General features: G+C 37.2%; 1 protein-coding gene across 1 annotated transcript; it reads left to right on the top strand.

Moving 5' to 3' along the window:
- Nucleotides 1-427: 427 nt before the first annotated feature.
- LOC113559153 (protein Wnt-1) lies at nucleotides 428-26,381 on the top strand. Its single transcript, XM_026964772.1, has 4 exons — nucleotides 428-936; nucleotides 9,447-9,709; nucleotides 18,331-18,623; nucleotides 25,289-26,381. Exons 1-4 carry the CDS (start codon nucleotides 824-826, stop codon nucleotides 25,931-25,933), a joined length of 1,314 nt encoding a protein of 437 aa, XP_026820573.1. The 5' UTR covers nucleotides 428-823; the 3' UTR covers nucleotides 25,934-26,381.
- The last annotated feature ends 759 nt before the right edge of the window (nucleotides 26,382-27,140 follow it).

Below are 27,140 nucleotides of genomic sequence, written 5' to 3'. Positions count from 1 at the left end.
ATATAGTATATATATATATATATATATATTTTACAACGACCGCGACTGCAGTGGAAAGAGGCGTACCTGCAACGTGCTTGCGTGCGTGCGCGAAACGATCGACGTTCTCCCTTCCACGGTTGCCCAATAACCGCTCCGGCGGCCGCCAATAACCTGTGGTAACCGCCGCCGGACCGTTTTCGTCGCCGTCTCTCCTCCGCCCGGCACGTCGTTGCATCTCGGTCGCGCGCGCGCCGACGGTACCGCGACCGGCGGCCGGGTCGCGAGGCGGTGGGCGGCCGGCGGGCGGAGCCTGTCCGGCATCCTCCTCCTCCTCCTCGTCCTCCGCGCCCATCCTCCCGGACGGAGATGATTTTTTTCGTGGTCCACGAGGACGACGGTTTTCCTGCGACCCGAGATGTCGCGCATTCACGATCAGTCGTTCTGCTCGGCCGGACTGGGGTGCGTTCATCTGATTGTATCACCGCGTAGTGTTGTATAATTTAGTCGTGTGCACCAGTCGTTCGCAGACTCCCGGGAAAACTCGTTTCTCTGGGCCGCGCTCATCGCGTTTCGCGTTTATATTATTATTGTTATTTTGTTTTTTGTATATCACTCACATATATTATTCGTACTGCGGCCGATACCGTTTTTCGATTTTTCGTTTGGAATTTTTTTTTCCTTATTGTTTTTTTTTTTCGTTGTTGCGTCTCAGCAACTTCCGAGGGTTTCTGCACCGACACCCTCACGCGGTATTCGTGCCGTCACCGTTTGCCGGTCCCTATCGCTTCGTGCTGACGGGACATTTTTTCCACCCCATATCTGTGGTACCTAGACATGTGACATGAAGGCCACAATTATAATCAAAACAATTGTACTGATGACCCTCGTGGTCGACGAGATCTCTAGAGCTTGCGCTAAACACCGCGAAGGAAAATACAAAGGCACCCATTGGTGGTGAGTAAATTTGTTGTTATATATATCATTATTTACATATTATGCAATTTATAATAATTATTGTTCTAGATACGTATATTTGCGTTATTTATTTGTTTTTTCACGTTTATATACGAATCTTACTTTAATCATATCATTATCTATTTACTTAAGTGTGATCAAGCGTGGTCGGTCATATGTTATGTATTTTACTAATATTATACATTAAGTGTGCCTAATAGTTTCATAAAATTAGAAAATTAATTCGAATTTAAAATATGTTTGATGGAATTTTATTTATGTTTTTTTTTTATTATTTTTTAACTATATATTTAGCAATGATGTAATTACTATAATTTATAATATAATTTATAACTATATAAATATTTGAATTATAATATTGCACATAGCTCAATTTTAACCATCACAAAATCAAAATTATATTTTTTAAATCTAAATTTGTTTGATATATGTTATGTTTAAACATATACGTATCTCAAATCCCAATTCAAATAATTATATTGTGATAGGCATAAAATATAGTTGATAAGTTATTATTTTTTTTTTAACTCATGACTATAGTGATTAACATATTTTATTATAATATTATATATTGCTATAACATATAATTTAGTTAAACAACTTAAATATAATTATACAACAGTAAATACGTACATTTATAAAAATAAATAAATATATTAATTTAATATTTTAACAAGATTTTGAGAAAACTTTAATGATTTAAAACGTTTGTAATAGTTAATAGATTTTTGTTTTAATATATTATACGAACATTTATTTATTATTTTTGAAAGTAATAATACATTATTGCGTATCTTCTTTGAATATATATTTTAACGGAGTTATTACTAAGATTACTTACTTCCTTATTATATATATATATACATTTACTACTATTGTTTTATTGCGTTATGCGATTTTTCAATAATATAAAAATATTCTCAAAATTATATTGACCTATAACTATAAATAAGATCCATACGGTTATACAATGGTTTTTTTGTTTCAAAAATTGTTTAGTGTAAAGAACTAAAAATTTAAAAATAATATATTAAATCACTGTAAAAATACTTAATTCAATGCTCATTAAAAAAAAAAAATTAAACTTGTTTAATGTGCAAATCTGTAAATAAAATTAAAATAAATTTACTAACCTATAGCTAACCTACTCTAATCGATACACTTAGTATTAATTTAAATGTTATGCATGTATATAAGGATTATTGCATGCAACTATTTTGTGATTACTGATAAATGTTGTGAGTAATATTATCTGATGATAATTACTAATTATTTATAAAGAAAATATAATAATGGTTCATTTATTTATAATTTAAATCTTATAATTTTTAATCATTATCTTTAAGTAAATAAATGTGTAGTATCTATATAAAAAATTTAATCATATTAACTAATGAATCATCAAAAATTAAATGTAACTTATCTAATTCACGATAAAGTTAATCTGTAAATGTCACGAAATGTCAATAAATTAATACCCGATAACCGATAAATAGTTTTTATACAAATTGCAGCCAGCAGGATACAATATCGTATTTTAAATACTATAACAAAATTATTTTTTAAGTTTCTTTTAAATTATTATTAGTAATTAAATACATAATATTTTGTTTCAGAATATTTAAAGTATGATACCTATTAATAAGCTCTAAAATTTAAAAAAAAAATGCCTAATTTTTAAATAATATGTTAATAATTTGTTAACATAAGAATAATACCTTTTATTTGTTTCACATCTAAATTCAGGGAACAAAAAAAAAAAATAAAGAAAACAATATCTGGTAGGCGTTGTGTAAATGATATAAAAGAAAAACGAAAGAGGTAAAAAAAATCTAATAAGAATGAAAAGAAGACAAACCTTTTTTATTCACATAACACAAACAGCAGAAGATCCGACATATTCTATACATTTCTATAGAAAATAATATTATTATAATACTCTTTTGAGAAATTTATACCGTTCGATTCATTCAAACAATTCTAGTATAATCTAATTGGGTACCTAATACAAGACTTATTATTTTATTATAGTGTGCGAGTCAACGGTTATGACATATAGGAACCGGAAGGAATGTCACCACGATCTCAGCGTGAATTATTTGATAATGTTACCTAGATATTTTTTTTCTTAAACGATTGTTTTTTATTATCTATCAGACATTAAAAGGGGTGGACAGGGTCAATTGAGAAGAACCCTAATAAGAGACACAGGGGACCCACCCAAAGTGGCCGTCTGTATGTCTAGATGGCTATCTGAGACTATTGTGAATAGTTGACAGACATGTATACACGCACGCGTTTCAATAGGCGGGCATCGTCGAACCCCCCTATTAATTTCAATTTGCACTGATCGTGGGGGGGATCGCTCCCAAAATGAGGGCAATACATTTATAAATACGTAGAGGCTTCTACGTTATCATTTTTTTTTAATCTTTCAAACCATTGTACTGATATATGAATGAAAAAATACAAAACGCATATTTCGATGAAACATTTTTCTGTCCCTTCAGTCCGAACAATATGCTTCGTTTTCCGGCATCTTTTTTTTTTATCTAAGGCAGATAATTAATGTTCTTAAAAATAAAAAAAAATAAAACAAATATCCGCTGAACAAATGATGATGTCATACACGCACACAAATGCGAGCGCGCTATACACACCATATTATATTATTTGAATAGCTATAAACGTTTAAAAAGTATAATAGTAGGTACTTATGATTTTTATTTTAGGTTTACTATATTAAACATATCTATTTCAAACTTGAGACGTACTTTTTTTATTCTTTCCTTTCGCTATTTTATAACAATATAATATATTGTATAAACACATTGTTATATATACATATAGACTATAATGGTCTGTGTCTACACACTTGAAAAATAATACGATCGAATGTCTCTATAAAAATAATTGTTTAACCATTAATATTACTTTATATTATACAATAAATATAAACAAATTAGGATGTACGTTACACTCATCACTGAGAATTATTTTTACTACGATTTAATTATGCATTTTATTCGTCTGGATTAAAATAGCGATATGCCGATATTGATGCACGTGACACAAGTAAGGATGATGATTTTATTATTTTTTTTTAACTCTCTCGATAGTTTAAGTCACTGAACAACAACAATAATAATAATAATGAGAATATGACAAGTACTCGAGTGATATTCTCTCACGATGACACTCGTAAGTCAGTCAAAATGGTTATAGGTTTTTTTTTCTCAGGTCCATCAATCTGTTCGGACGTGTTTCCGTCACACAAATATATATCAACGCCGCCCTCCGTAGACGTCTTCGATAATATATGACTGGTGCACTCCAAATTACGCGTCTTTGCCGCATCTAGTGCGCATGCATTATGTTATACTGTGGCCAACAGTATAACTATAAGTGGTAGTAATAGTAGGTAGTAGTCGTCATAATAATAACGATGATAATAATAATCATAAAGCTGAGGTAAAAATCATTTAGAACGCTAATTACCTACTGCGGTACACCTCTATACCACGGGACGAAAAATGTTGTTTGTTAATTAATTTCCGGTTTAGGATGTCAGGCTCAGGTGGTAGGTAGTAGAGCTATTACTATTTTTTCCCTTCAAATTTGTAACCAATAATAATAACACAACAATATATACAATACACGTGTAGATATACATTTGGTTCGTTTGGAAATATGCTCACGCGCTGCACTAATGACACTATCTATTATAGTGTACACTGCATGTGGTGGTGGCGGCGGCGGCGGCGGTAGAATACCATTTCGAGTGGTCTACTCGCGTGAAGTATAAAAATGCTCTTGTCTACGACGAAAATTCATTTTTGCCGTGTATAAAATACCGTAACGTCCACAGTATTATTTTCTTCTCTCAATGTTATGCATAAGTATAATATTATAATTATACGATATTTGACGACTTTTTATTTTTCACATATAACCTCCATTCATTATGGGTATAATACACCTATATTAATATATATAGTCGAATGATTATATATAACATAATAGTATAATATTATAATATTGTTGTTTAACTACTCGAACTCTCGCAGTAGTTAACGAAAGCCGTGCCGGGTTTTTATAAACAATTCGATCGCGTTGGCGGGAGAAAAAATTAACAGTGATATAGATATATACCTAATACATGGGATTTTACCAATATTGCGTTTAAACTCAACATACTACAGTATTTGAAACATAATAAAAGTAAATGACAGTTTTACAACGTACATAACATAACAGTATATTTAATAGTATCATTATTGTAAAGTATTGTATAGTGCGACGAACCGACTAAGTCGATAGACAATTTATGAAAATAAAAACTTGATTAATTCGTATGTGTAGGTATTCAAATGTATACTTGTTTTTGTTGAATATAATCGCATTTCATAAAATTCTCAATACTGATATTTGGTTCCTAATCACCTAAATTCTAAATACATCAAGAATATATTTTTTATTATTTTGAATACATAATATATTTAACTAGTCACTAAGTAATTAATTGATCAATAAATTATACAATTTTTATTTTAAATTATTTTAGTATTCATACAATATAGATTATAGAGTAATGTCGAATGTTTTGATAATTTAATATTAATAACACAATTATCATACATGAGGTAAGCGTAATATTATTGATTTATCTATCGTAAAATATATGGAATACAATTAATATACTGACCCTAAAGGCCTAAGATAAACAAATTTGGTTTTAAGCGTAACTGATCCATATAGAATACATATACAATATATGCTGCGATTTTGATAATCCGACGCATTTTCGATTGTGCGCTTTCAAATTAATGATCATAAATTACAAAATATGTGTATAAAATATTAGTTAACAAGTGGCGCTTAATTTTCGTAATTACATTTTTCAAATGCTTGGCATTTTTTCGAAAAGTTTCCTTAAAGCATTCAGCTCTTTTGGTAGCATGCGATGTCAAAGTCGCCGAGCCGGTGGGGGGGAGTACTCTTCTTAAAATAAAAAAAAAAAATAAATATTTAATCGAGTTAATTTCTCGAGTTATATTCCACAAGCAATAACACATTTAAACCTACAGGTATGCACACATATTTTCTTTTTACACTTTGATATCGCCTTATGTTTATTTTTTCCGATTCGTGAGCAATGTCGTCAACACTCGTGATTGCTCATAAAGCATTGTCGGCACCGCAACCGCATTACCGATATCTGTACACAGCACATATTATAATAATACGCTTAGGTGTATTATAATTTATAACATATATACTGTAAGTCTGCTGTAAATAGACAGCCGTGTAGTGGATTCGCCTCGTCTGCGTATTGCGTATATATTATTACATAACAATAATGGCCAATATATAGTTCGTCTCATTTGCAACCGTCACCGCTGCGATCGTCTTCTGCCCATTGTTATCGTCGTCGTCGTTGTCGTCGTCTCCGTCGTCCTCTCGTGATGTTACAACAGCTCCACGCGTCGACGTCCGACGACTTTAAACGGCGGCGGCGGCGGCGGCGACGGTGGCGGTGGCTGTGGTCCCGAGGCGAACTCGTCGCTGATCGAACACGACCGTCGTCGGCTGATTTGTCCGTTATCGGATCTATCGGATCGAAACCAACCGTACACATAGTCTTTTGTGCACCGCGCGCGCGTGGTACTACAATGAAGTCGTATCGCGTCGTGTCTTGTGCGCGCGTTCAAACTATGCGCCGCGTTAGTGAACCGTGTAAGTTACCTGTGTGTGTGCGCGAGTATGTGTGTTTATACATATAAATATATATGAAGAAAATAAGAATCGGATGATTAACGACATTAGGAGACCTAAAATATAAAAATGTCGACCGGAATGAAGCCAGAACGCGAATATTCCCACGACAACCGATGATCAAGGGAGATAGGCTAGAGTTGAGCTAGTGATACTATAAATTACACTACTCACACATATAAACGCGAGTGCGCGCACGCGCATGTATTCTCCGTCTTTCTCTGTTTTTTTTTATTTTACCTCTCTCGTACTCACAAAAACAAAACAAATTTATAAGGTAAAAAAAACAAAACAAAACAAAAAGAAAGAAGGAAAGAGAAAATAAAACGAGTTATGAATATAATACACTTACTTACTGCGCCCGCTCGCCTTGTCTTGTATATACCTTTATACATTTCCCCCCCCCCGTTTATAGAAACAAGTAAATGTCTACCGGAACATTCCTCACTGATTTATCTTTTATCTTGCACGTCAACGGTTAACGTTTTACGATAATCACCTTTTAAAGTTACTAAATTACACGCGCACCGCTACAGTTGTCACGTCGACCGCGCGCGATGACGCGACTCAAAAACGCCGTGAATAATATTTCTTCGCCGATGAGGTTTTTATCCGTCTTGCGTGCGCGTATACCACGAGCTTTGTATTACCGGTATTATATCTGAACGGGCGAACGGGTGTAGACGAGGAGTAGGTACCTACGTATTATGACGACGTGCGATTCGTGTACGAAATTAGATGTATATAATAATAATAATGATAATAATAATAATAATAATAATAATAATATTATAATGATTCACGTGCTTGGTTTTTTAAATGTGCGAGGTAAACGGACGGCGTCGGATAACGCGCCACACTAAATCTTTCTGATGCATCACGAGGCGCATATAATATATACATTTTTATTATTTTGTTTTTTCACGTCACGTCGTATAACGTATACGTACTAACACTATTTATTATATAAATAATAACGCCTGGCAAAAAAAGAAGTCTCATCACCTCGAAAATTACATGCCAAAAACCAACACACTATAATATAATAATCTTGTATACCTACCTGCTGCAACGCGTATATTATTATGTTATAACTTATAAGTGGTGTGTGTGTGTGTGTGTGTGCGCGCGCTCATATACGCGGTTCCTTGTGTTGGTCATCGCACGCGGGTAGTTCGATAATACTGTACACAAAATATATGTTATTTCTTTCTTTCTTCACATTTTTTTTTCTTTGCTCTCGACGACACTGTGCTGCTGCTCATTCCTTTCCGCAGTAGGTTTCAAACATTTACAATATATATACCGCCGATACGTCGACACGTTCAACAAATAATACATCCCTGTTTGTCCATTATGTGCTTAATTTCTTCATGTCCACGCAGACGGCATAAGTGTGTGTGTGTGTCTACGAACACGCACACACACATATACGTCGATCTCGAGTGCTTGGATCCATTGTCCAGGCATGTCGATTTCCCTTCATTCCCGTCTCGAGCACGTCCTATAGACGACGACGACGACAACGACAACGACGACGACACTTTGACAGTGGCGGCCGAGACACACTTCAGACCTATCGCGTATTGTGACTGTATACGTAAAGGAAACATCTCAATGCATAATATTGACCGTCGTCATCGCACGGTCAAAAGACGAGTGTTTTTCGTGCGCTAAAATAATAAAATACACCAAGCACATGACATTATCGTTATGAGATTGCAAAAGTGACGGTTTCTGACACACACATATATTGTATTTACACACCTATATAGGTACGTGTTTATAGCGCCAACGCGAAACTAATCTTCTGGTAGAGTTGTCCGCATCGTATTTGACATGTTTTTATATCGACGTTAGAAGAAAATTAATAACTGATAATCCTGTATCACACGCTGTAAATTATATATATTATATATTTTTCTAATATTGTTTTACCATATAACAGTCAATCTATGTTATACGACTTACTCATTGTAAATAAAGCCTTATTATTGCCGGGTTAAACATTATCGTTGGTCAACTACATATTATACACTACCTAACTATTAGCTAAGTAACTTGTATTATAGTATATTTAATAACTGTATACATTGGTAGAATCACTTTCAGTGTATATAAAACATTATTTACATTCGTATGTCTTCTGCTTAATATGTATTATTAATGTTAAAACCCCAGGTATGTACAAGAAAAATCGAAAAATAAATCGATCGTTTATTGGAAACATCCTTCAGATTGTATGAATAAATATATATATATTTAAAAAAAATTCTACTTAGGCTATATATTATATGCATTAAACAATAAACGTTTAATTTATAGATAATATTATAGTTTTAATGAGAATTATAGAGTGAATATAAACTATTAAGTGATGGTGGAATTATATTATATTATTTATTTCGTAGTTTGTTGTGATGGAAAATATTATAGTATATTAGTAGCTGTGCACTGTACGTTATTATTCATATTATGTAATGTTTAAAACATAAAAATATTTAAATATACTCATACATATGTATATATATGATTTAATAATAAGAATTTGTAATTGATACAAAATAAAATTTACAAAAATAAGTGAAAACAGATCACGTATTTAATACAAGACGTTTGGTATCAATTTTTTTAGTATAATATAATATTTTTAAATTTCTTTTTTTTTAAAACTAACAACAAATGTTTAATATATATTTTATTTTCATCAATAGGGGAATTGCAAAAGCTGGCGAACCTAATAATTTGGCTCCTATGACTCCTGGTTTGATGCTCATGGACTCATCGTCGTTGACGTTATTACGCAATAAACAGAGGAGGATGATTCGAGAACATCCAGGTGTATTACAGGCAATCAGTAGAGGCGTCAACATGGCACTGCAAGAGTGTCAGCACCAGTTCCGGAACAGGCGTTGGAACTGTTCAACTAAAAACTTCTTAACTGGCAAAAACTTGTTTGGGAAAATTGTGGACAGAGGTAAATCATATTATATTATTTATTTTAAAATTGACCATTTTATTTTCTCGTATAAAATACAAGTACAATTTATCACGCTATATTATAAATAACTCTATTAACCTATCTATATATTTATAGAAAATACAATATAATTTATTAGTCGTTGAACTATAATTTATTGTTCTATTATATATATATATAAATATTAATTCATAAAACATAATATGACTCAACTTCCTCCGTACACTATATACATAATGACGAATCGTTGAAGCCTGTCAAAAAAACATTAAATCTCCACATCGACTTAATCGCGAATTAACACTACTACGTCATCAACGTTGGCGATGACATACAAGTTACAAAGCTTTTACCCAGGAAAATTGTTAACCAGTTATGCCCTGGGATTGGCATATGGCTGTACCTAATACAATGTATTGATTATATTATATATTATGATACCGTTAAATTCACGTTAATTACGCTAAAAGCGCATTATACTTGTAAGCTATTCATTGTTCACCATCAAAATAAGGTACATAAAATATTATTATATTATAATAAAGTCTGTGCGGGGAGTTTTTCTATAGAGGTACGTGCGTATGTGTACATATACTCTCTATCGATAAAATTGTTATAATAATATATAAATCATTTTATTGTATATAACATACGAGGTAATGGTGTATTATGAAGAGAATTATTTACGATATTCGTGTTCTCCGTCGTGAACATAAACAATTCGATTGACGTAACAAGAGTGTTATTGAAGTATAATATATATATGCGTGTATACGTGTATGCAGTATTATAATATTATTCTTACACGATATTATAATATACCTATAATATTTATTATTTCATGATTTTCGGTAACCAATAAAGTGAACATAAATAAACAAACACAAGCCACGCGCTTGTTTTTTCTTACATTGATATGCCTGTAGATAAAGACAAAAAAAACCCAATAAAAACAATTAATTGAAAAATAATTATTCATAAACATTTATCGACACGTATTATGCGCTGAGGCGCCCAGATCACATCTACATATACTAAGTATAGTGTTATCGTTGGATCACGCGCGTGCCATAGCCGTTTGCTGTATTCTGTAGTATGGTCCCTATAGAAACGTAAAATATCGTTTCGTGACATTTAATCCGTCGACATGTTTCTTTACGTATGTATTTTCATAAATTTAAAAATTTATATAACATCGATAAAATACAAATTTTAAACAAAGTCATTATTTTATTAATACACATCGTTTATCGATAAAATTGCATCGTGGCCATCGATGCATGCGTGGCATAAGATTGTATAATTAATTTTGTCCTAAATTACAGATTTCTAAAATATTATTTTGATTTATTGATATTACTTTAATGCTATTAGGACTAAATTATTAGTAATCGATGAACAAATAACGATAAATTAATATTAACGACCAACCGATTATAATATAGCCATTATACGCCACAAATTATTCAAAACGGCAATTGATCTAAGATGTATTAATTATTATAATATACCTATCGATAACGTAACGTTATTCGGCCGTTTTAATGTTTCAACAATCAATCGACGTAGTATGAAAGTGTAGACAACATTTTTTCGTCTCAATCACAAAAACTTTTGTACGTAGAGGTATACTTGGCGTGTATTATTATTATTATTATATAATGGCGATGTTTATAAAGAGAACTCTGCGTTATAATATAAAGTTATCGTGGTCGGATAAAGATTGAAATTTTTTTCATTTTATTTTATTTTATTATATCTGTAGGTATTACATATATACACATATTATGTATAAGAGCTGAAGACGATCGGGGAAACGATAGTGTTATTATTTATTATACAATATATCGACGGTTATCGTCAATCTTATTTCGTACGCGTATATACACGATCATTATTATATATTATATTCCGGTTGTCGGTCGAACAACTATACACACATATTACATTAAATGTTTAATATAACCCACGAAACTTCCAGCATTTTAATAATATTACGTTACGACTTTGGTTCGACGAGGAAACATTATTATTATTATTATTATTATTATACCTGCGTACGCGTGCAGTGTATAATATACACGATGACGGGTCGTCCAATATCGTAAAAAATATTATTGTCAAACGCGTATTATATTATATTATCATATATACGTGTATCCTACCCGTCCCGGGGACCGGGTGTCCGCGATATTTATGTACTCTGCTCTGCAACGCAGTAATATCTCTGTATTATAATATTATATTACCTATATACAATATAATAATAATAACTTATAGGTACGCACATATTATTACGTACATATAATATTATTATTAGGTACCACCTATATAATAGAGAGAGGTATACGCGTTTTCCTGCTTTGCGCCACCGTCGTGTAGGTATATACACATATATATTACTATTTTTATTGGGCAGACCTGCAGGCCGCTCCGCTACTATACACTGACGATTATTGTTATAATAATATGTATATTGTTATTGCTGCCGCCGTCGTCCGTTTCGTTTATTATTTAATTTTTTATATACCATCACATATATATATATATACACACACACATTTTTTTCTACCCAAGTATCATTTCAGTTCAGGCGTGATACGATTTTATCGCGAACGCGTACACGACCATCATACGACGTCGTCGACGATCACCGTGTGAACGGGGTGGGAAAATCGAGAGGCAGAGATAAAAAACGTGTCTTTATCACGTCGCATCCGACTGGAAAATATAATAATAATAATATTATTATTGTCGCGCGCGCCCGACTTTATGTGTATATGTGTGTGTGTGTGTGTGTGTGTGTGTGTGTTTGTGTGTGGCTTGACGACGTGTCCACCGCCTCGGGTACCTATATACGTACTGTAGAGTATAGGTCGTATACTCGTCGCGGGACAGTATATTATATTTTTAGTAGACGCGCACGGGGGGGAGGAGACAGCTGAGGGGAAAAAAAGATTAAATTATGTAAACGAATCGTGTGAACCGCATGTAAAACGACGTCGTTACATACGGACGCCACGATATATATTTTAATGGACATTATTTTTTTTTTCTTTCACGAAAAAAATATAATAATAATATATTGGTACCTACCTGCCTCGCGCCATATTCCGGAAGATAAAAATTGTGTTCAAACGGGTTTAAGCGCGAAGAGTTTTTTCGCGTGATTCGGCGGCGACGGCAATCAATTGTATTGAATATTATGTACACCGACTGGAGCAATAAATTCGAATTATCCGCCGTTCGGTGTTATACGTGCTGACGGCGGCGCTGACATATTATTTCTGTATATTATTATATCGGGTACACGGTAAAAATGTTAAATATTTACATAATATTCGTTTTTTTTTTTTAAATTTTTTCTTATTTGTTTATATCGTACACACATATTTGGCAGTGGAATAAATACACTGTTTAGATTCGAATCTCGCGTAATAATTAAAATCCGAATACCATATTATTATTACAGCGTTTCGTTATTATTATTATAATAAAATAAATCGTTCGGATATTTGTCTGACAACGACGGTTGACCGCCGTCGCCCGCCATCGTGCACGCGTCCTATATATATTATAAATAGCTATATACATATTCTTACATAGCGCACAGACAGACAGACTCTCACACACACACACACACACACACACACACACACATACACATGTACTGTGCGATCTAACTCGTGAGTTTCAGATAAAGTATTATTATAACCTACCACGGTTACACGACGATTATAATATTCGGACGATAACGATCGGATTCTTATGAAAATTCATTACACGGAGGAAAACGCATATAAAGTCGTTGGATGAAAAATGTGGTATCAGCACTAAGCATCTATGGACCGATATAATTTATACAAATCCGAATGTGTTTATATATATATATATATATATACGTATAGGAACCAAGGCAGGAACGTTTAAAAGTCACGTGACCGCACGCAACCCATGGTACACCGCCTATAATATATTAATTTGTACTACTGGAACCTAAACGCATTACGATTACTACACACACACACACACACATATTACTAGGTTGTATTAATATAATATATATATATATATCTGAAATATAGCGGTACGAACACACACACACACACATACACACATCACGCACAATATGTCGTATCAATCGAACGTTTAAAATCTAACCCGTTTGTCCGGCGGTGAAACCGCAACGCATTTATCCCGACCGAACACACACCACACCACCGGACGTCGTCGTCATCGTCGCCCGCTGCACCGGCAGTCCCTCGACGAGATATCATACTATGTCTATATTATACGTCTTCCAGTCTCCTACTGTCGTACGATTTAATACCTAATAATGATAATCATAATAAACGCGAGCGCACGGGTATAACATAATACAACATATTATTATTTATAACACACACACACACACAACATAATACCATAACAACGTCGTCGTACGCATAATAATAATAATGCACCGCAGAAAAAGAAAAAAAAACAATAGTGTGTATAGTCGCGTACGAGTGCTGTCGGCGGAGGATGAGTAAGGGGATAAATCGTGTGTCGTGCGCGTGTGTGTGTATACGCGACGACGACGGGAAGAAAAGAGAAGAACGTGTTGACATTAGACCTCCCGGCCGCCACCGTCGGATTATTAGTCGACTAATAACGTCATCATAGGGTTTCCCGCGGCGTGCCCGAACAGATCCCCCCCCGCCCCAATCGCCCGTCCGCCGGGCATATTATTTATTACACGATTTAAGGTATACATACGTGTCTTTTATTTGACGGGTTGCACGCTCACTGTAAACCAGTCAAATTATTTCGTTTAGAAAAACGTGTTTGTGTGTGTGTGTGTGTTTTTTTTCCGTCGGGTACTTTAATAATATATACCTGTCGGTGGCGGTGTGTATGAACGCGTATATATATATATATATATATATATATATATATACACGAACCGTACAACAAACGCGTAATATAGTTTTTAACAATAATATTAATATTATAAGTTATAACGTGGGTCGTACATATTCGCTCTTATACTGCGACGAGAAGAGTATATTATGCCTGCGCAGCGGCAGACGTGTACGGCAGTGTGCGTGCGGTTAGGAGCACCCGTTTTTCGAAGAACGTTTACGCCGGTGTGCGGGGCTGTTTGACCTTTACGCGCGGGCGTAGCAGTGGGCGGCGGCGCGGAGTAACGGAAACGCGTCGAAGCTTTTGGAAAACTCGCGCGACCGGTGTATCGGATTTCCCGCGCCGCCACCGCCGTTTGCTTCCGTTGCCGCGGCGCGGAGGAGACGGCGGCGGCGCGTTCGCGTCGGTCGTGAAATCCGGTTTGGCCGCGTCCAGATACCGGATTTCGCGTATTATTATATACCAATAATATATAATATTTTAATATAATACACGACAGTATATTATGTTCTGCGGGGCTGGCGTTTATCCGTGTACAGATCGTTCGATAGTAATCGTTTAACCGCTGCGGTCGGTCGGTCGGCCGGTCGCGTCCGAAAACTATATACGAAAACCGCCGCACGACGCGACGATATTAATACACTATAATAATGTAGGTACCTACATATATATATATACTTTATGATATACGTAAAATGGTAAAATTTCATGCCTCCACCGCTGGTGCATAATGATATACTATCGCGTAACGTGTTCTAGAACGCGCGTATGATATTATTATACGGAGGAAGGTATTTGGGTCTGGGCCACCCGCTGGTCGACGACGGTGATTATGGCCCGTAAGCTTTGACACGCACGGTCGGAATAGGTGTAGGTGGTGGACAAAAAAAAAAAAAAACGAGAGAAATATAATACGAGTAGCCACTCTGCGGTGGTGGTGACATAATATAACAATGTGTATATTAATAATAGCCTTTAGTGCGGCAGCAGTATACATATACACACACCGTCGGAGCATATATAGGACAGCGCGAAGGACGTATGTGTCTCGTATTATTATTATCGCACACACCTTTCCCACCTTTTAAGTTATATACGTGCGTTATATACACCGGCCGTATGCTGCAGCAATAATAATAAAAATATATCGCATCGATTTGCCCGCCCGGGAGGGGGTGAGTCGTCGACGCGTCTCGCATACGACCGGTCTGCTGCAGATTTATGTCCCGTACATAATTTCCGTTCCCGTTTTTCACGCGCGACGACCGTGGCATTGCAGGCATGGGTAGGCGCTCTGCACGTGCAGTGTAATACGCGCGTATACCTACCCGTGTATAGAATAATATGAAATATTGTTAACCCCGTGCAGTGCATATAACCCATAACACATATGATGGTATGTATATAATATTATAATAATAATAAGTACCTATATATATATATATGTAGGCACAATGCTCTTCGTGCCCAGATGAGGGAGGTTTTTTTCTTTCCATCAGCCGATTCGCGACGCCGCGCCGGTGGCGGAATCCCGTACGAGCGGGGGTGGTGCCCCGTGTAAATGCACTGAACGTCCGAAAACGCTCCCACGGTGCGCGCATACCTACTTTATATATATACATATATATATAAATATACACCTCGTCGCACTGCAGCCGCAGCACTCACGTGAAATCGCCACCGTTACGATATTACTATAACATCGTCATCATCATCGTCGTCGTCGTCGCGGTATTGTTGTTGCGTTATTTATTCGACGGGTTTAGGTCGGGAGGTTTTTTTTATATTTTTATTATTATTATTATTATTATTATTCTTTTCTGTTTTCCGAAAAGGGGATCGGTCGCTGCTGTACGCGCGTATATTATACCGCCGCGGCGTGAGGTCGTCATCGCAGGTCTTCCCGTAATATAATTATACGCACGGCAGCAGTCGTCGTCGTATGGCAATTATCCGTATCGTCGTCGTCGTCGTCGTCGTCCAATGCTCACACGTATAATAATAATAATAATAATGTATAGTATATATGCTATGTAGTCGCGACAGGCGTTATACATATTTTACGATTTGACCGTCGTAAACGTGTAAGAACGACGGTATATTATAATAGTATAACGCGTAATCGCCGACGCCGCGCTGACGTTCGATCATTATTACTATTGTATACGCTTTGGTTTTATACGGTTTTCAAAACGCGAACAATGCACGGACCGATGTAGTAGCAGGACTACTGCCATATATTTTTCATATAATACGGTAATATTGTAAATAATTATAATACCGCGGTAAGTAGGTACTGGTATCCATGATAGTCATGATAAACTTAGTGTTTGAAATAATAATATTGTACACTACGAAAAAAAAAATTGGTCCAGTTAAATGACAAATGAAATGTTTTTATGATTAAATTTGTATAAAACGTGAACAGGTTTGCGCCCACGATTCAACAAATATTATCTGTATTTAAAAATATATTATAAAAGTTTTTTTACGATTATTGTCAAAAAACCAAAGGAAAAAGTTAGGTAACGGCAATTGATTTTTATGTACAAGTAATATACAATATGATAATATATGTTATTATTATTGTTAGTTACCGTCTTATCGATGCGATTTCGTTACATTGGAGCCGATAAATATCCAGACGCGCGTGTGGCCAGAAATCGAGTAACCGTCCAGTTTACTCGGTAAACGTATACACAATCCACATACTTTTTTTTTAAAACCAATTTTCAATTATGTCAACTCGGTATATTTGTATGCTCCGGAAAACACGTCCACTTTATAATCGTATCTATATAATATACATAATATTATAATAATAATTATTCAAAACATAATAATAAACGTTACGACACGATACCATAAATGTTTTTATCAAATTATTCATCGATCCGTGTTCAAGATAAGTATCACGTATAACGTATAAGACCATATATTATACATTATAGTATATATTATCTTTATTTGACGTTTCATTGGTGACTTGTCGTGAAATTTATAACAATATATTAGTATGAAACGCCTCTTTGATTCTCTGAAGTTAATATTAATTAAAAATATACGTTTACGTAAAAAGTGCAGTATACGATTGAATCACATCTAATATTCGGGTATCGGATAGTACGTTTTAAATGTGTGTGCGTGCACGCGTGCAAACGAGTTTCTTCGGTCCAGAAAAGACGACGCCTGTGATGACGGAAGTATCTCGCGTAGCCACAAAAACCGTCGTCGTCGAAGTCGCTGTCGCCGTTGACGTGCATCTTAATTAACTGTATTGGTATGCGATCGGAATTTGTGTTCAAACACGAGCACGTGCGCATATACTTATTATTATATAAATATAAAGTGCATTTACCACTCTGGTGGATTCGACGCGTTGATTGATTGGACCGTACACACATGAGCGCGCACTATACGACATAATATATAAGCGCGTAAAAAAAATGTTCTCGTAGTGCGCGTGACTGTGTGGGTATTATCATACACACAAACACACACACACACATATATGTATATATATATGTGTATGTGTACCTATAACTGTCGTTTATAAGTGTTTTTCGTTTACGATTTTGGTATTTCCTCTTCGCCTCACAACACTTCCTTCACCCACCGACAACTTAATAACGTTTTGTAAATCCGAAACGGTCGATTTATCGACGAAATTATTAACATACGCGTTGCGTGGGCGTACGTTGTACGATCCACAGGTTTCAGGGAGACGGCGTTCATCTACGCGATCACCAGCGCGGGCGTGACGCACGCGGTGTCCAGGGCGTGCGCGGAGGGCGTGATCGAGACGTGCACGTGTGATACCACACACCAGCGGCGTGGACCGTACATCCAGAACTCGGTGCCGGGCGTCAAGGACTGGGAGTGGGGCGGTTGCTCGGACAACATTGACTTCGGGTACAAGTTCGCTAGGATGTTCGTGGACACTGGCGAGCGGGGCCGCAGCCTCCGGGAGAAGATGAACCTGCACAACAACGAAGCCGGCCGCATGGTGAGTGTCAATAATTAACGTCTCCTTAGATATCGTAAATAAATACTGTTATGTCATGGGAAAAATATTAAATGTCATATCATGATTATATTATTATGTTATATACGACTATACGAGGGCGTACTGTCCCAAATGTTTGGGTCTAGATATAAATTGTAGATTAAATGTTGATAGAATACTTTTTTTTTCAAAGTTGCTTAACCCATTTTTCTATAAATTGTTCTACAGCCTGTTATATTTAAAAAATATTCAATAGATTATTTCGAATGTTTAACCGAAAAGGAAATTCGGTTGTTCCATCGTTTAGTTGAAAAGTGCAGGGTTGTGATATGGTTAACCGGTTTTGCGGTGAAAAACGATAACTATAGTGTGACGATATTGCGGAAATATATTTTTTTATAGCAGTATATTGTGCGTCAGCAATAAATTCGAAAAAAAAAATACGTTTAAAAGGGGTCAGTTGAAAATTTCGCTCCCGGACCAAAACGTTTATGTGACACACCGCTGAGAATTGTTAATATAAACGTGTGCGCCACAAGAGTATATACGTGGTAGCAGCGGCAGTGGTAGTTGTAGGAGCAACACCAGTACAACTAGTAATCACTAGTCGGGGACGGAAAAAAAAACAGATAAATAAAAAATGACAAAAAACCGAATCCCGGCGGGAAATTTTTTCAAATATGTTTCAACAGATTTTTGTCGCATGAACGGCTTTGGTATATTGCCGCCGCTGCCGCCACCAACCGTTGTTGCACTCACACACACACACACACATACGGTATATAGTAGTTTGATTAGTCGTTTGGTATGCGGTTTACTCTTCATATTTGTTATTTTTTTATTTTTTGTCCACACACACACACACACACACACACACATAATATTGTATGTACGTGTGTGAAGTAATATTATTCATTTTTATCCACGTCTGCTGCCGTTGACCGTTTTTCCATCGTCTGGTTGGCCCGGGCCACCGGTTATCCTCCGCGCAGTGATACCGCCGCCGCTGCCGTCGTCTCGATTTAAATATAACATAAACATCGAAAATACGACAAATCGGCGGCGGCGACCGCGTGTCTATGTTAAAACACATAATAATATTATTATACTTATTTTACATTTTAAAATATTATGTTCCAAATAAATATATATAATATAATATGTTGCGGGCAAGTGTTCCGTCGCGCGAAACGGATATATTATATGAAATATATATACATAGTGGTCGTTCACGTATAACGTGCAAATATATATTGCATACATCCGGTGGGTTTATTTCAGAATAAATATTAGATGATGGTGTCTAGACGCTAATTAATATTCATCTGTATAAGTCGTGATACAAGATGGTGCAATGAATATTTAACTGTAGATTTTTTTTTTAGATTAGGTACCAATAGGTTAATATATTTTAGATTGTTGTTGCGCAAGCGAACGTTTTTAAATACGTAAACTCTTTGTGGATTTCTAGTGCACTAAAGTCGATATTAATGATCTGTCTGCTGTTGTTGAATTTCAATACTCATCTTTTTCGACTTCAGTAAAAATTTCGTACGTAAATACAAAATACGACTTGACACGCAACACGACTTTACATTTCTCAGAAGATTTTTCACGTTTTTTTAACCGTATACTTAAAACGGATCACGAGATCGAGCACTGAACTTCTATAATGTAGCTCGCATTTACTCATGCGCACCAGTGTGTGTAATAAGGAGCTACAACCCTTAAAACGTAAGTCTCCTTACGTCTCCCCCGCAATCGCTTTCGACCGTATTCATACCGAGTCCTATGTGCGATCGCGTACATATTAATATCGATATATATATATATATATATGTAGGCAGTGGTACGAGGCGGTAAGGCCACGACGGAGCTGACAGGGAAAATATAATAAAACGGCCGCCGAGCTGCAGCACACAGCGACGTATACGACTTAAAACAATTAATAACGATCGCTCGTGCACGCGAGAACAAGGAAGAAAAAAAAATCACCGAACTCGGTGGGGGCATCGCGCACACAGCGGCGGAATACCTGTGTGCACATAAATATATATATATATATATATATATACATAATATTATCGGTATTATTATTATTATATTACGTATATTGTTTTTAATTTATTCTCTCTTAACACCGTGTGGTCTGGCGGCGCGCGAGACAACGGCGGTGGTGGGCTCACGAGAGAAGTGTATCTAAATAGATTTGTGTGTGCGCGTGTGTCGGAACCGGCGAGAGACGCACACACACACACACACACATATAGACAGATCGCCGTCGCCGTATATAATATAATATTTACCTCGCGACGGGTCGTACAACGTGAGCGGCATCTATCATAATAATATTATCATGTACCGTATATTATTATTATTATTATTATTATTATTACGCTGCGGCGGGCAGCATCATGACCCGCTGGCCGCCGCCCCGCGTCCGGCGGATTTCGCTACGCTCACCGCGCGCGCTCGCCATGACTAAAACGCCGCCGCCCCGCACGGACGTCGTCGTCATCGTCGTAGTGGTCGTATTATAGTCGTCGTAATCGTAGTCGTCGTCGTCGTCGTCGTCGTCGTACAGTCGTCGCGGTAGTCGTCGTCGAGGGCCACCCACACACGAGTGTGTTTACCGCACCGCGAGCTTTACACGCGCACACACGCGCACGCGCGCCCGTCCGTATATATTATAATGGACCCTGGACAGCCTCCTACCGTCCCCGCACCGCACCGCACCACGATCGGGCCACGTCGTCGCGGCGGCATATCACAGCGTGCGGTTTCCCCGCCGCCGTCCGCGCACCGTTCGTTGTAATTATTTCACTATATTACTTCCTATTGTACCTACCTATATTATATACGAAACGGACCGTATATATATGTATGTATTACATACCTCGACCGCGGTCGTAGTACCCGGAGCAGTATATTATCTATCACACGTCGTACCCACTGTATTATAATATGTATATCATATTATTATTTATGCGTTTGTGTTCGTGCTGCGTGTAAAACGTATGTATGTAATATACGCGCACACGATGCGAGCACGTCTGTTTGCCGCTGTACACACTGCCGCCCGGCCCGGATTTAGGGAATCGATTGTTATATTAATTTTATCCTAGAGTTCTATACAAACATGCGTATTATCTATATAACTTTTTCACCGAATTTGGCGCGATGCACCGATCCGGCTGCACTTGCACCACTGCAGTTTAAGCGCCATCCGTCTGCTCTGCTAATATATTATAATAATATACATGCCAGACCACGTTTTCTCTGACAAAATTCGATATAACTAACAATGTTATTTATATTACACGCTCTTCGATTTTGAATGTTACTTCTGTGCACCATTGAAATAGTTTTTGTCAAGTACTTGCACAATTGCTTTAATATAACATAATATAGGTAAACGAATAATGTATGAAAACGTTTTTGCGTATGTACAGTATAATAACGACAGAGCATTTATCTCAGAACGGACGAATGGTTTTTGGATTTTTTTTTTTTTGGTGTTTGTTACACCCGTCAAACGTCAGTGCTTAAGCTAATTTCACGAGATTTACCACTCCTGACACTCCTGAACGAATAAGTCTGAAATCAGTCACTGAATCGCGGGTCGTTCAAGTCTCCGACGCGAGGAATGATGGCACTCGACAGACGTTTCACATTGTCTCACACACACACACACACACACACACACACTATCACGGTATTCATTTATTATATATATTAGGTAGTACTACATAACACAGCAAGTACGTTGTATAACTCGGTCGGTAAATTTAAATGCGTTTCGAACGGGTGACTATATATTATATAATATATGTAGGAGCGGTGAGGGACGGTTGTGTGTAGAGAGAGCATGCGACAAAGTGTGCGACAATGAGAAGACGAGTCCTACAGTGTATATACGCACATAGCCGCTGGGAAGAATCGGACGAGGACATTATATTATATACCGTGGTAGGGTAGTACATATATATATATATATATATATATATATATATATATACGCGAAATAGAAGAAGCAGCAGTATATAATAATATTGCGATAATGTGGCTGGTCGTATACCTCTATACGACAATGATATCATGAGAATAAGTGATGATGTCGCGAAAATAGTCACCACCAATGAAGAAGGCTGCGCTGCGTAATAGATAATCGCGGTTGACAGCGAGCCGCCACCGCCGCCGCCACCGGCCCCATTGAAAAGCGTTCACAATAAATTTATCAACAAGACAGTCAGCGACGGCGCACACCGCCGCTGTACCGCATTACCAGCAGCCCCGGAGCTTTGATAGATCGTCAATACGCGTGCGCGCGCCAATTGTCCTGTACATTATTATACGCACATATTATATACGCGGACCGGACGACGACGACGACGACATACGTATAGTTATATATATATATATGTATATGCGTCGTCGTACGAGTCGAAGACGTAGGGGAACGAACGGAAAGATAAAAAATATAAAAAAAAAAAAAACCACACACTTATAGACCGATGAGAGACCCACGAGCGTGCGTGTGTGTGTGTGCCCGGCAGCAGCATTACATCAAGCGGTGTAATTGACATGACAATACGAGGAATAATTTTAGCTTTCACCCCGTTTGACATTGTCAATTATATGATCTCGAATCTTACATGACGTTTCTATAGTCTTGGTCGGTTTTTTTTCCCGTCATTGATTTTCGCTCGTCTCCGCGTCTCTCTCGCACTCTCTCTCGTTCGCCTTTTTTTTTCACAATAGACCTTCTGCAACGCAATATACCTACCTACGTTATAATAATGTATTATATTATTTACTCATTTATGTTTTACCTTTTCAACAGTTTTTCCACGACGGGCCGGCCGCCGCGCCATGCGATACACACACAAACGCGCGACTCGAAACCGTCTAATTACGATTTACGATTAAAATCGATATGCGCGTATCCGTTTATTTATAATACGCACATTAAAGTAATATAATATATAATGCGACGACGACGGGCACAACCTCTCTCGGCCACTGTCCGTGTGCCCGCCCGAGGGGTACCTACGATATTACATCCGTATATATTATTATGTACAATAATAATATAACGTAACAACGATAATAATACAATCGCGCGTTCGTTTGCATTTGTGACGATCGCGACGAACGGGTGGTGGTGGGGGTGAGCTGAGGGTATATACCTGTCCGCGTGGCGTCTATTCCGCGCGGTGTTATTTATACCGTTCAAAACGGCCGCTTGTGTCGTTATAATAATAATAATAATAATATGTATTATCATTAATATATTATTACTCTACCCGCGACGACCGCATAAACTGTTGCACCTCTATAATAGCGGTCTCCCCCGACAATGAGCGAAACGATGCGATAGTAATAATAGTAATAATAATAATTTCCAGTCGACAGACGTTTTCGCGATACGCGCCGCGGTGCTGGATAAATATCATTATATACATTTCAATAGTACAGCTGAACACTTGACGTGCTTATAATTTACGCGCACCGTCCCGGGTACGCCTATAATACAATATTTTATCGTAGTATGCCTATCCTATTCCGCGCGGTTTTTGGTTTTTTTTTTTTTTTTTCTTGTTATTCACGTTCTCGTAAAATATATGCGCGCGCGGAGGTACACATTGATAGGTATAAGACTCGTGGGTGGCACACGGCGAGATTAGTTTCGGACGATTGCTCCGCGCGTTACTTTTGAATTTCGACCAACGTAATATATAACATTGTATACATCATAATGTATATACGCGCGTACCTCCTTTATATCTACCACGGTGAGATCACTGCGCACCGGAATCACGGTACGCCATCGCGCCGTGGTGGTTTTGTTATAATATTATATATCATGTATAATAACATACGTGTAACAATATGTGTGTTATTGTGACGAGCGCGTTGTACTTTGTATAAATCATATGTGCGTGTGTGGTGTGTGTGTGTGGGCATGGGATATAAGTCCCGCGGTCGTCCGCAGTCGAGATTTTTCGGAAAATCGGTCGACCCGCAAACTGGTGACTGACGCGTAAGTGGGCCATGGACCCGTTGACGAGTTTCCAAGGTCGTCTCGGCACGATATCATGCCCATAATACAGTAGCACCGTGTGTCGCAGAAATCCGTGTGGTCAGAGATCTGGTGACAAACCACTGGACAAATCGTACGATGATTTTGTTCTCGTTGTATCGCACCGATCCACTCGTGACATCGAAATATTATAACAATATGTATACCGTCATATTCGCTACACGTCGTTCGACTGGTTCTGCAGCAGAGATGGCCCTAGCACGACCATAATAATATTACTGGACCCTGACTAGGACTGTCACCTCCCCCGGTACACGATGGTATATAATAATATTTGTCCCTCAAACCTGCCTGCGCGTATGTTAATTATACATCGACGATACAATACGGTTTTTATATACTCATCGAACGTTCGTAATTATATTTAATTATTAACAAATGTATAACAAAAAACAGGGGGGAACTTAATTCGAACGGTTTTCGATCGACCCTTATATATATATATATACACATATACATATGTATATAGACAACCCCGCTGCTTTTATGTAACAATTTTACCATATTATATTATGTCATGCAGAGTGTCGTTAACCTCACCTCGCGGTTTCTAATGTTTCAGCACGTACAATCGGAGATGAAACAGGAGTGCAAGTGTCACGGCATGTCGGGCTCGTGCACCGTGAAGACGTGCTGGATGAGACTGCCCATATTCCGTTCGATCGGCGACAACCTCAAGGACAGGTTCGACGGCGCGTCCAGGGTGATGGTGGGCAACGCGGGCGGTCTGCGCCGGTTGCGGAGCAAGGACAACGCGCAGAACAAGCATTACGAACAGCAACAGCCGCAGGACCCGCAGCAGCAGCCGCAGCTCGAACAGCAGCAACAGCAGCAGCAGCAGCAGAACGGCGGCGGCGGCGGCGGCGGCGGCGGCAGGAGGCGCGGCGGCGGCCGGAACAGGTACAACTTCCAGCTGAAACCGTACAACCCGGACCTGAAGGCGCCCGGCACCAAGGACCTGGTGTACCTGGAACCGTCGCCCGGGTTCTGCGACCCGAACCCGCGCCTGGGCATACTGGGCACGCACGGTCGCGCCTGCAACGAGTCGTCCATCGGCGTGGACGGGTGCGACCTGATGTGCTGCGGCCGCGGCTACAAGACCCACCAGGCCCTGGTGTCCGAGCGGTGCAACTGCACTTTCCTGTGGTGTTGCGAGGTCAAGTGCAGCGTGTGCCAGTACAGGAAGACGATCAACACGTGCCTGTAGACCGCTCGCAGCATCACGCGCGAACGCACCCACGTGGACCAGCCGGCGGCGCTCATATGACATCATTCCATGTATATATATATATATATATATATACAACCATCATTCCTATAACGCACATGCGCGACACGTTGCATGTTCGATTTACGTAATTTTTTTCGTATTCACGTGCGATCATCATCATAATATTATATTGTACACGATTTATCTGTTCTTTAACCATTTTACATTAATTATCCATTTTATTTTTAATAAACATTTACGACGCGCGCGATCTATATGAAAACGAACAACACTCGTCCGCCCGCGATATCTCAGAGCAGCGGCCAAAAATCCGTCCGCGCCGTTTTCCCCCCCGTTTTTCGAATCGTTTATTATATTATTATCATAATATAATTCAGTCTGTGCGAGTCGGACGAACGGAGGCATACGCGACGACGCGCATCATTTCGTTTCATGAGATCTTTTTTTTTTTTTTTTTTTTTTTTTTATTATTATTATTATTATAATATACTTCTACTTTCTATTTTCATTTTTTTTTTTTTTTTTTTTTATAAAAATATTATGACACCGTCAAGACCCTGCAGAATGCAAACCGTTATTCCACACACGCATTTTTGAATGTACGTCCTGCTTCTTTACCAAACGTTACTTTTTTTTTTTTCAAATTAAAATCTATATGAATAGAGAATATAGAACTTGATTTAATTTTTCAAGTTTCTATTGTAATTTTGTAATTATTATTGTGCAGACATTTAATTTATTATTATTATGCAATTAATTTATTATCATTATTATTATTTTTTTTTTTTTTTTATATAAGCAAATTTTGGTTGTTTTATTATTATTATTATTATTTTTTTTTTTTTTATGAACAGTATTGAGTACCTCTTAACTAACATTGTCATAAAAAAATTTTTTTTTTTTTTAATTTATATTATTTTTATTATTATTATCATTACTATTATTATTGGTTACATTAATTCTTATAACTGTAGTAGTATTCTTATTTAAAAGTTTAGTTCCTTTAGCTATATTATATTTATGTAATTTAAAATATAATTGGAAAAATAGATAAAAAGTTTTACACAAAACGCAATCCTATATTTAAAATAATATATATATTAATATTAAATACAAAAAAAGAAATTGAAAATTTTATTTGTATACTATTTAATAATCATTAATTTTAGCTAAAGTACACAAC

Source organism: Rhopalosiphum maidis, chromosome 3 (genome assembly GCF_003676215.2).
Source record: "Rhopalosiphum maidis isolate BTI-1 chromosome 3, ASM367621v3, whole genome shotgun sequence".
Classification (NCBI taxonomy): Eukaryota; Metazoa; Arthropoda; class Insecta; order Hemiptera; family Aphididae; genus Rhopalosiphum; species Rhopalosiphum maidis.
The sequence above is the reverse complement of the archived record's forward strand: the minus strand, read 5'-3'. Positions and strand labels throughout refer to the sequence as shown.